The sequence below is a fragment of the Chaetura pelagica genome, unplaced genomic scaffold, assembly GCF_000747805.2.
Source record: "Chaetura pelagica isolate M959 unplaced genomic scaffold, ChaPel_1.0 scaffold486, whole genome shotgun sequence".
In the NCBI taxonomy this organism is placed as follows: Eukaryota; Metazoa; Chordata; class Aves; order Apodiformes; family Apodidae; genus Chaetura; species Chaetura pelagica.
In genome coordinates, this window is record NW_009953658.1 from 290,485 (window position 1) to 302,606 (window position 12,122).

Sequence of the window (12,122 nt, forward strand, 5' to 3'; positions counted from 1 at the left end):
AGAGGCTGAATTTGGTTTAAGTCAGGTTCACAGTGAAGCATTAATTTGTCTCATCCTTGGAAAGTTTCATCCTGGTGATGTTTTCTGTCTGACTTCTTACCTTGAGCTCCTCAGCGCGTCAGAGAAATAGCATAGATGAACTTGTGGGTCCCAAGTTTTGGGGTTTGCAGGGTCCTCTGTAGGACTGGTTCTAAAAGTTGTCTTCCCCATAGAAAATTAAATTATGACAAAATCAAAGTATTATGCAAAATAATGTATGATGACATATTGTTCAGGAAGCCTTTGGAAATAATTGGAGATGTTTCTGTACCTTGTTTGGTATTTTCAGATTTCTTTTTCCTATTTTCCAACTGGAGACCTTCAAAATAAAATTTCAAGTGAAGCACTTTGTAGTTCATTTTGCTGCATGAAGGGATACCATTTTTCTATATAAAATTATGGAAAAACATTAAAACTTGAGTTTTCTCACTGGGTGAAAAATCTGCTTTGCTCAGAGGTGCTCAGCCAGCTGCGTGGTGGTCCACGAGAGCAGCTCCCTGACCACTGGCTGCAGCTCCACCAGCTGGGCAGAGCTTTTCCCACAGACATCCCTCTGCTCTGTCTCAGACCCTTTCTAGAGTCCCTTTCCCACAGCTGCTGCACGGCTTGATTGAAGCGAACTGAAAAACCCCAGCCAACGTGCGATCAAGGGTCTGAAGTCTGGGCTGGAAATGTGTCTGAGCTGGGTGTTTTCATCCTGCAGTCAGTCCAAGCATGGCCTGTCTGGCAGAGCTGCTGTTTCTGGAGTCTGGAAATTTAATAAAATAATGTATTCGTCAGCTATAGCTAATCCAAAAGAGAAAAAAGGGGGAAAAAACAACCACCCACAACCAGGCTGGCTTAAAGAAGAGTCTGTTGGGCGCCCAGTCCCCTGAGGAGAGCAAGATGTAGGCTTTGGCCAAAGACAGAAAATCACAGCAGGGGTCTTGTGGGGGTGAGGGTGGGGCTGGCAGCCCCTGGCGTGTGGTGATACAGCAATCTCAGCCTCAAGGAGTAGCATGGAAGGACCATATTCCATGTCAATGTGCTGCATGCCCTTGTGTGCCCTGGCTTCTGGTGGGTGCTGCCCCAACTCTCCTGATGGTTGCCTTGGGTCTCCAGAATGGGGATATTCCTCTGGTGGCTTCTTTCCTCATCCTGGGGTGTTAACACTGTGTTTTCCTGGGGTGTCATGGCTGCAGGCGAACCTGAAGAAGTTCATGGAGTACGTGCAGATGCTGAATGCTGAGAAGGTCTGCAGGCTGCTGGAGAAGGGACTGGACCCCAACTTTCATGATCCAGATACTGGAGGTGAGGCTGGCTTCTCTGGAGAGGGGAGGATGACAGAGCAGGGCTTGGGGAGAAGGTGTCCAAGGGACACAGTGGGACTTGGGGGAGTGGTTGTTTTTGAGGAGGGCTAGCAAATGTAAGGTTTGGAACGGAGGAATGTCGGTGGAGTTTCTCAGGAGTGTGTCTTCTTATGCTGCTTGGGTCTTGGGAGCATGCAGTTACTCTTGGCTCTTGCCAGAAGATATTGTGTGAAGAGAAAGAGTCTGAGAACACGTCATGAAGTGGGAGAGCTGTGGGGCCCATCTTTGGTGGGGCTCTGGGGAGGATGGGGCTGTCTCTGGGACTGACAAGTTGGGTGAATGTGAATTGCTGCCTGAGAATCTCCTCATGAAGCAGTTTGGCCTCTGGCTTCCTCTGTTTTTTTCTCCCATCTATATGAGCAAATTTCACCCAGAAAAGCCTGGTGGCTGAAGCTCTGGCTGCTGGGCTGCCTGCAGGCTCCTGGCTGTAAGGAGTGTGGATCAGGCTCCTGCATGTTCTCCACACTCATGGGGTGGTGAGGAAGGACCTCTCCCCACTCCCCCTGCTGTGCAGTCTCCTAGTCTTTTTCTGAGGGAGGAGTTACTGCTTTTGTTCTTCCCATTTTAAAGTAATGCAGCTTATTAGTGTTTATTGTAGAGTTGGACTTTTGTGTGTGAGTCATGGGCACATTTCCAACCCAGGAGCAGACTCCAATCTGATGATTAATTTTCTCTCTCTGGTTCAGGTGGATGGTTTCTCAGGTGGTTTCTGAAACACTGGCTGCCTCTGTTCCTGCGCTCTGTGTGTCTAGGCCAGTTTTCAGCACCAAGGTCAGGTGGCAGAGTCTGGTGTTGCTCACACTATTAACCTCTCTTACCCTCTCAGATAAAACGGCTGCCTCTGGACTTCCCTTTGGGAATGGCCTCAGCCAGCTCCTCTGTGGGGAGGGTGAAAGCTGGTGCAGACAAACTCTGGCAAGAACCATTTGAACAGCACCCAGGAAAGTTTATGCTGTTTAGTTTGCTGGTGTAGCCACCCTGCGTGACCCTAGTTGGGTGTCCTAGTGAGCAGCTGCTGACAGCAGGAGAGCCACCACTGTGTGCCCTGCAGCCTGGCCAGGCAGCTCAGCTCCCTGTGGGGCTCAGCTTTGCCCAAGGTCTTACAAGCACTTTGAGGGATCTCTCCTTATAAAGAAAGGAGAGCTTCTTCTAAAGCAGATTTCCAGAGTACCTGATATTGCAGAGGACAGCGTGCTGCTTGAGGAGTTGGTGGCACAGAGGTTTGGATCTGTTACAGTTTGCACCCAGATGTTATTTCAGAGGAGGGTGGAAGCTCCTTGAGTACTGAAAAGACCGTGTTAAATGTAGAGGGGGAAGAGGGGAAAACACCCGACCCAAACAGTCATTGGATCTGGTTCAGAACCAAGGGCAAAACCAGGGTGGATGCTATGAGATGTGAAAATAGGCTGTTGGAGCAGAGAAGGTTTGGACACCTCACTTCTGGAGTCCTAATTATTGTGCAAAAAGACTTAATTACTGCTTTACAATCTGTTTTGTGAACATGAAAGGCTGATATAAAATGGCTGTTCAGTAATCAGGGGTTCCTGGGATATAAGACCAGATAGAGCTATTGTACCATCTGACCTGACCTCCTGCATCTTGCAGGCTGCTCACCACCCTCTCTGTGTGTCTGTTCTCTAAGCAAAGCTTAAACATGTTTTCCAGAAAGTCATCAATCTTGATTCAAGGAACAGAAGATCTGTGCCTTTCCTTCCTTATTTTGTTAATCACTCTCCCTGTTTAAAATTCGTATCTCATTTAAATTTGTATGCTTCAGCTTCCAGCTGTCGTTATACTTTATCTCCTAGATTAAAGAGCGCTTTAGTACCTGGTATGTCTTCACATGAGGGTATTTATACATGGTAATCAAGTCAACTTTCAATCTTTCCTTCCTTAATTAAAGAGGCCAAACTCCTCCAGTCTCTCATTTGAAGGTATTTTCTCCCGTTTTCCTTTCCTATTTGTGGCTTCAATGTCATGACTCCACTTCTGAGAGGTTTTTAAGAGTGTGGGCTCCAGCCAGACTGCTGCCTGCCTGCAGGTCCCTGCCTGCTGGCCCCCCGGGTGTGTTTGGGAGGATGGGGGTGACCCCACATCTCTGGGATGGGACCCCACCTTACCTCCTGCTATAGAGAGGGGCCGGGGGGGTTGACCACATGGCAGGTAATGGGATTTTGATGTAAACTCTTTCTCTGCTCCTCCTTGCCCACTCAGTGCTTTCTCATCCTCCTAACAAGCAGGTGTCCTTAGTATCCCAACATAGTGTAATTATCCACGGATTTCAGAGCTGACAGTTGCATCACAATTCTGGTTACCAGGAAAAGCAGTCACATCCTTTTCCTTCTTATCCAGCTTCCTTGCATTTTGCACTGAGCAAAGTGGAAGGAAAAAAACAATCTTCATCACAGTCTTTGTCAGATGGGTTTAATTACTTCTGACATTCTGCATTTGTGCTGGTTTCCCTCTTCAGAATCACTTCTCTTGTGCTCTTAGTTTAATGTCTCCCTAATTGCTCTACCTGTTTATCAGCCAAGATCATTATCTCACCTCTGGGTGAAGCAGTTCCCTGAGAATCTTCCAGGATGGGCTGATGGTTCCCAAACCAAATCATCTCAGTTTTGCTCCCATCACATGGCTGGTGAGTCACTTCCAGTGTGTGTTGCTGATGCCTTCGCATGTCCATCTGGTCTCCATTAGCCATGCTGGGAGCTCACATGCCCACCCTGGGTTGTGCAGGATGGACCCATCCCTTGGGATTTGCCTTGAGGAATACATTCTGCTGTCTCTCTCACTCTTGGAATGGTCTTTCTTGGTGATGCTTTTCAGGACCTGAGCCTCTCATGAATCTTTGCATAAAATATGAGCTGATTTTCTTACTGAAGGCAAATAGAAATCATAGAAAATAGAAGACATTTGTTGTTTGGTTTTGGTTTTTTACACTATTTCACTTCTGGTTGTAGTAGTAATGAAAACAAAGTTAGACCAGGAAAGACAACCATCTCAAACTCCCTTCTCCATCCCCCTTTGAGGTACCTGTTTGCTTTTCTTTGGACATGGGTGTTTGTATAGTGACCTCCAGCTCCTCCCAGCCACTTCCTGACAGAGGCACTGACCATGGTTGGTACTCTTGGTCTGTTGCCCATCTTGGTGCTCTGCTCTCCTCCTCCCTCTGTCTCTCCTATTCCCTCCCACAGATCCTTCTCCTGAGGGCTGGCTCCTGAGTCCAGCTGTCCTCCCAGAAGTGTTTAGATGCGTGGTGGTGCCATGTGTGTTTCTGATCCATATCTTCCATTTGTCACCAGATCACACTTCACATACAGGGCTGGTTCTTTCCCTCTCTAGAAGGAAAAGCTTAGTGCATCCAGGTGGGCACAGCTCTTCAGTCCTGCACCTGGAATGGATCCATGCCTGGAAAGAAGAAAACATAGTCCCTGTGAAGCTCCTCTTTGGCAGTCCTGTTTTCAATGGATTTGTCTGCTAAACTAGAATTTCCCGAATTGCTGGATGAAGCATGAGAAGGAGGCAGGGACCTGTGTGGCACAGTGGGAGGACAGTGCCAGTGCCAGCAGGGGATGGTGCTCACCTGGTGCTGTCTCTGCACACGTTGGGCTGCTGCTGTCCCTGCCTTGCCCACCCCAGGGCCAGGCCAGCAGCTCTCCTTGCTGGGCTGTCTTCATGGGGCTGCAGCTGGGTAGGTGTCACTGTCGCTGCTGTGCTCGGGAGGAAGTCACACAAGTGGCCTTGCTGCTCGTGTGATGCGACCTCAGCCTCTCTCAAGAAGGACTCAAGGGCTCTCCAAAGGATAGGGGCCCTGCTGGAATGTGGTCATCTCTGGCTCTTTGCATTGCTCAGAGCATTGCTCAACCTGTGGGGCTGCTCCGGATACATCACTGAGACCCTGAATCTGGAGGCATTGAATGGGCAGCTCTGCCTTCCTGGTGGGGTGGAGCTCAGGACAGGAAGGCACAGGCACTTCCCATCTGGAGTTGTTCATGCAGTTCTGGTTCAAGCCTGCCTCCTTTCTGTTCCTCTGAAAGAGGATAGGTTAGTTCTCTCAAGTACCTCATTATGCAATTAACCTGTTTTGGGGAAAAAAAGTGTCTCGTTTTACCTGAGCCTGTTGTGAAGAGCTGGGCCAGCAGCCTGGGGTGGGGTCCTTCCAGCCCATGGAGGGGACAAACAGTGGAGGAAGACCAGGGCAGGCAGCCTCTCCAGCCAGCACAGCTGCGCTTGGAAGAGGAGGTTTTAACAAGTCTTTAGAGTATTTCCATGTCAAATTGCACTGATGTAATTTATGGCGTGCATTTGAAAGGCTGCACAAAGCTGTGTAGGCAGTTATTCTAATGTGAATATCTTAAAGTTGGTTTGGAATAGACTTAACAAATAGCTCTTCTTTCAAAATAAATAACTTTGGGCTATTTTTCTTCAGCTTAGCTTTTCTTTTTTTTAAAGTAAACATCTGTACCATGTACATATGAATGAAGCCTTAGGTTAGAGTTCTGTTGCAAACCCAGGATGAAAAGCAAGATTAGAAAGGACTCTTGCCTCTCTGCCTCCTGGTAAAGGCCTCAGCATTATCAGTGCTGCCTGGGTTGTAAAGCTGATTGTGATAAGAAGCCAACAGTGGCACCTCGGTGTGACACACCCAGGGGCAGGACACGGGGGACTAGTTCTGCATCTTGGTGGTGTCTGACTCCTTTACCTAGATGCCTCTTCCTCTTTCCTGTCAAGGCTTTTTTTGCTGTTGTTAAGACTCAAATGCTTTTTTATGTGAACTTTGGGGCATTGGGTAGAGAGAAAGTGAATTATTTTTCTCAGCTTATTTGATTTCTGCCACAAGTTCCCGGGATGGCAGCATGTTGAGCAGCATGATTGATGCGTGTCAGCTCTGATCCTTTTTTGTATATCTTCTCCTGGGAGAAAATAAATGTACGAATGTGCAGGATGGCATTTCATTTTGGTGAGTGGTAGAGTAAAAATGTCATTGTTCTGTGTCCTTCCTGCTCTGTCATTATCTTAGCTAAACCAGGGGTGGTGGATGGAAGAATACTTTGCCTTGTAGTTCTATACTTAAGGGGCTTAACCAAGCCTCAGGCTGCCCCTGGGATCCCACTGTCCCTCTGTCTGGTCCAGGAGATCCACAGAGGTGACCAGGCTTTCCATGGCTATGGCACAGTGGCCAGTGTTGTGACTTGGTCTCCAAGATGAGGAATGATGCTTGCAATGTGTTTTTTTCCTCCTCTGGGAAGCAGGGAGCTGTTGCAGACCAGGCTGTGGAGTGGTCCCTGCATGGCATGCAGGGGACAGCCCTGAGAGCCAGCGGGAGGCTGGAGGGCACTGCGGGGTAGGAATCGCTGCCTGACATCCCTGCCTCCTGGCCAGCAGGCATGGAAACAACCTTTTTACCCACCGAATTCAGCAGAAGGTTCCCAGGAGACGTTTAGGGAGCAAGGTGCTTGTCAGGCAGAGGCAGAAGAGCTCAGAACATGGCCCTGTGGGGCTGGGATGGTTTGGCAAAACCCATAGGGCAGGAGGTGCTTCTGCCTCTCTTGAATGCCAGGTGATATGGCCAGTGTTAGAGACTGAACTCCCAGAGCCTTTGTCTGTCCCTTCAGCCCACAGATATCTGAGCACGACAGGCAAAGCAGAGACAGTTACTAGTCATAAATCCTCCTCTGGTGCTCTGCTCTTTGAAGACAATGATGCTACAAACTTCTATAAATGTTCTCTATTCAGGAACTGTTCCTCATTGCACCATCTCCAGGAACCCAACATCTTCTGGATCTGTGGTTTAGTTTTCTGGCTGTGGCTTCCTTCAGCTTCTCAGGGACTTTTGGAATGTCTTTGTCCTTCTGAAACAGTGCTCCTGTCAGGAGGTGCCCACCTGGCCTATCAGCCAGGACTCTCAGATGTGGGAATCTGGTAAAACCTGAAATTAAAGAGGACACAGGTGCAGAAAGGAAATACTCTTTTTCCAAAAGGTCTTAGAGTTTTCTTGCTTACTACTCTGTATCTCCTTGGAGGACCTGCAGGGCTACTGTGCATGGAGAGAGAAAAGGCCACTCTGAGCCAAGTCAAGCTCTTTCCCAGATACTTTGAAAACCTTAGTCTTTCCTTGGTTGGGAATACTTCTGCATGGAACTTTGAAGCCAGAGCTCTCAGGTTTGTCAGTAAAGCGATGGGACCGTGGGCAAGTGTCCAACTAAGATTTCAAGAGAGGGAATGAATAAATGATGGTATTTCCAGTGCCTGGTATTTAGCGAAGATGGGAAAGCTGCAGTGCATGAGTGCTATTCTTAACTCCTCAGCCACCCTTCACAAAATCACAGTAGTAAATCTGCTCTTCTTTTAGGCAGAGCAGCAGTGCTATTAGCAATGCTCTTTTATCCCCTGTGTCTCCAGGGATGAGTCTACCAGGGATATTGCAAATAGGCCCTGACACCAAACGCTCCTTTCTGCATGGCTAGGTCTTGAGCAGCCTGGGTAATTACAACACCCATTTATTCTCTTTCCTCATAGAAGAGTGGAGGGGGGAACACATACCCTTGAGGGTTTAGAAATTCAGCCCTTCAGCAGCTGAAGCTTTCTTCTTCATCCCATCCTGTGCAGCACAAGTGTTCCCTTCATCTGACCAAAGGCAGTTTGTAACGGCTCTGCTGATTCTAGAGGCAGCAAATGCAGCAGTACAGTCTCAAAGACTGCAGGGTAGATCCCTAATAAAAATTATTCATCCTCAGTTTCTGTAACCTTTTCTTCTACCTGCCTTGACCTGGGAAAAAAAATATCCCTGCAGACATTATTTGTGGGTCATTATGCATGATCTTGTTCAACACAGGGAAATTAAGTTTCACCTGCAGCCTGCTGGGTTTTCCAGAAAGCGTGGAACAGGAGAGAAGTCCTGTAACCCTGCTTGAGGTTTGATTTCTGGTGGTTCAGAAGGGGATGTGTCTGTGCTGTAGATGGGAAGGGTGAAGCACATTTGCCCCGTTCCTCTGGGGCACCAGGACACCTGGGCCAACTCTGGGTTTCTCTTTCCAGCATGTCCTATTACTTCTTTTCCCAGGACACACAGCAGCCACACTCCAGGACTTGTCACCCGAGTTAGGAGGGAACCGTTCCCTTTCTGCTGCTGGTTGTGTTTCTGACCCCAGTGCCAGGTTTGCTGACACCTGGGGGGTCTGCACCTTGCACACACCAGGGTCCCCCCCTTGCCTATGCGAGTGTTGCAAACTTGTCCTGTGCTGAGTTCTTCTGAGCAGAGCTGGTCCCCTTACACTTGGGGGGATGTGTAGGGACCCTCAAGGCAGGCCAGGCTTCTGTGCTTGCAGGAATGTTCTCCTGCAGAGGGAACCCCAGTCAATGGGCTTCCAATAACACTGGGTGCTCCGTAAAATACTCCATGCTTGGTGGTTCTGTGGGCCCAGCAGAGCCAGCAGGAAGGAACAGCACTGTCCCAGCCCCTCGGGTCTCTTCCCAGGAGCTGCTTTTGGGAGTGGTGGTAAAAAGCTGCACCAGGGCAGCTGCAGAGCAGCACGTGTTCCCCTTCCCCTGGCTCTGCAGGGCTGCAGGGCAGAGAAGAGCCACATCCTGAGCTGTCGCGGCCTAATTTGCCACTGTTCACGTTCAGTGCTGCAGGATGGCTGGGGAGATATTCCAGGAAAGATTAGCTGCCTTTGAAAGACATGAAAAGGCACATTTCACTGTTGCTTCCTGTAGGTACATTTTAAGAGCTTAAAAAAAAAATATTTGAGAAGTTACCGTTATTCTAAAATTAGACCCAAGCCTGAGGGTTAGGAGAGCAGTGGAAAAGAGAAGGGCAATCCTCAGAATTCCAGCCAGGGGGTCACTGGGAGCAGCAGGAGAGCCAGAGGGAACCAGGGCATTCCCAAAGCACCAGTCTTAACTCAGCAGCCATGCAGACTGTGGCCCCAATACGGCATGAGGACAAATAGCAGCAGAAATAAGTAGCTGGGGAGAAATACCTGCAGTGTATGAGGGTGCTTTGCAGCTTTCTGCTGTGGGGAGAAGCCCCTGAGCCCCGGGCGTAGGGAACTGGCTCCTCTCCTGCCCTCCTGTGCTGTGTCCTGACCTGTGGCACATTCTGGGCACACATGTGCCGTTACTTGAGTAACCGCCTGAATAATTCACATCCAGATATATTTTCTGTTGCTTTCCATGGCTTGGAGCACCCTGGTCTAGTGGGAGGTGTCCCTGTCCATGGCAGGGGGTTGGAACTAGATGAGCTTTAAGGTCCCTTCCAGCCCAAGCCAGTCTGGGATTCCATGATTCCATGAAGAAGGAGCTGCAAGTTGAACTCTGGACTGCAGGCCAAGCTCCAAGCCCCATCCAACCTGGTCTTGAACACTTCCAGGGATGTGCTCTTCATCCATGAACCCATTTCTTAAGCTGTGAAACATGCAGTGTGTTGTCTTGCTGGTTCTTGTTGCTTCAATGGATTTCGTGCATTTATTGGTTAATTGATTTAAGTGTATCTTTGGATACACATGTTTCCAAGCATTAGCAGAGTGTAATCACTAAAATCCTGGATTAGATGGTGACTAGATTTAGTGAACAAAGTGCTAGCTGCAGTTCATTCAGTGCTTCTTGAGATGCCCTCTTTGGACCGTTCTCAGTCTTTGGGATTCAGGATAAAGTGGTAGATTTTACAATTGAACTTGGCATAAGAAGCCAAGGGAAGGTTTGAAGCCTTGTTTTCTGTTTCTTTTGCCTCTTTGAAAAGTTTGTCTCATTTAAACTGAGATACTGAAAAACAACTGGTGCTTTAACTGCACGTGGGCATGGAAGTGGATGCTGGAGCAGGGGCTGCTGAGAATACTTCAGTTCCTTTGCACAGCCTGAGGTTTGTAGCAGTCTGAGTTCTTACTATGCTGCAAGGGCCCGATGTGTCCTCTCAAAGTAATTAAAAATAACCATAAATAAGGAAGACATTTTATAGAAATTATGGGAAAAGCAGGAACTAAAAGTCAGTCATAGCAACAGAAAGTAAAGAAATGGTATTTGGTACAGAAGAAAAGTGATGGTCCTTGAAAGACCTTGACATCACTAGGCTCTCCCCTCTTCCCTGTGCCTTCAGCTGGAGGTGGCCCTGGCTTGAAAGCTGGGACATGAGATCTGGGGAGCTGCACAGCAAGTGGTTTTGATCTTGGCGGGGAGGAGGAGGAAGGCTTTCCTGCCCCAGGAGCAGCTCACCCATGGTCACCACCCTTCATCTCCCTTGGTGTGTGAATTGGGACCCCCATCCCCACCCTGCTGTGGTGGAAGAGCCCACTGTGCTCCCACCATGGCCACCCAGCTCCTCTGAGCCACAGAAACCACAGAGATGTCACTGTGGGCTCCACCAAGGTCCCCCAAAACCTCCCCCGACACCATATCAGCAGTCCGTCCGTCCATCCATCCATCCATCCAACATGACAAGTGGGGTTGTTTTCCACCATCTCTTGTGCTCTCTCCTGCTGTGAAAAGGGCTTTGACCATTACCAATAACCCTCCATCAGACCTTGGGGTTTTTTTCCACCATTTCTTGTGCTCTCTCCTGCTGTGAAAGGGCTGTGACCATTACCAATAACCCTCCATCAGACCTTTGTCTTCCCAGCAACTGCTGAGCTAAGGAAATATTTCCAGTACTAAGGAAATTCTTCTCAGATGAGGTTGGTAGTGGTGTGGACACCATCACATTCCCATGGAATACATACGTTGTTACACTGGGAACTACCTTTGTGCTTAAACCACCCCTTATTTTCCAGTAGGACAGCATGGCAGGTGTCCTCTGCTGAAGTCTGGTGTTGGGCAACAACTGCACAAAGCCCCTTGAGTTCTTGTGCCACTGCCCTTGCCAGGTGTAACGTGTGTGAGAGAGTTCTGAGAGATTCCTTCCCGTTTCCTTCCAGTTTGGTTTTGAAAATGATGGGCAGTGTAGAGCTGAGGACAGGTCCTTAGAAGACCCAGCTTCTGCATTGAAGGGATAGAGAGATGTGCCTTGGGATAAAGGGATGTGCCTTGGGGCTCTGCTCCCATCCAGAAAACACCAGCTGAGGGTGGCTGGGGCTGGGGATCTGCTTGTTGAGGGGGCACTGCTGCAGGGGGTCCCACCATTGCCTGCTCAAATCACATCCCAAAGTTATTCCCTGCCCACGGTGGGGGTTAGAACCTCATGATGTTTACCTTCTAACCTGAACCATTCCGTGATTCCAAGTGGAGCAAGTCCAATGTGCTGGGCAGTCCTGGGAGTGGGGACTGATCCTGATTGGAGCTGGGACTGATCCTGGTCAGAGCTGGGAATGATCCTGGCTGGAGCTGGGACTGATCCTGGTTGGAGCTGGGACTGATCCTGATTGGAGCTGGGACTGATCCTGGTCGGAGCTGGGACTGATCCTGGTCAGAGCTGGGACTGATCCTGGTCGGAGCTGGGACTGCCCCAGCTGGGCTCCTGGGAGTCTTGGCTGTGTGACGAGCCAGGCTCCTGGGAGGTGAGGGGGGTCACGGGGGTCTTGGGCCTTCCTCATCTTTGGGGAGAGCATTTCCCCTTTGAAAGCAGCTGGTGGTGCTGGGCGGTGGGACGGGCAGTGGGGCAGCTCAGCGGGGCTGGAGAGGCTCGAGGCTCGGGGGTCTGGGGGGCCCTGGGGGTGCCCGGTGCTGCTGCAGCCCCGGCAGCAGACGGGCCTGGGGTGAGGGCTGTGCTGTGCAGCAGGGCTGGGTGGCCCCGTTGTCACCCCC

At 49.6% G+C, this 12,122-nt stretch overlaps 1 protein-coding gene across 1 annotated transcript in view; it reads left to right on the forward strand.

Annotated features, from left to right (window-relative positions):
* SHANK3 (SH3 and multiple ankyrin repeat domains 3) overlaps positions 1–12,122 on the forward strand; it is a gene marked incomplete at its 3' end in the record, with an annotated part of 257,239 nt that overhangs the window by 15,708 nt on the left and 229,409 nt on the right. Inside the window, exon 4 of the mRNA XM_010000321.1 lies at positions 1,221–1,329. Within this exon, the coding sequence (XP_009998623.1) occupies positions 1,221–1,329 (109 nt within the window). The remainder of the gene's footprint in view (positions 1–1,220; positions 1,330–12,122) is intronic.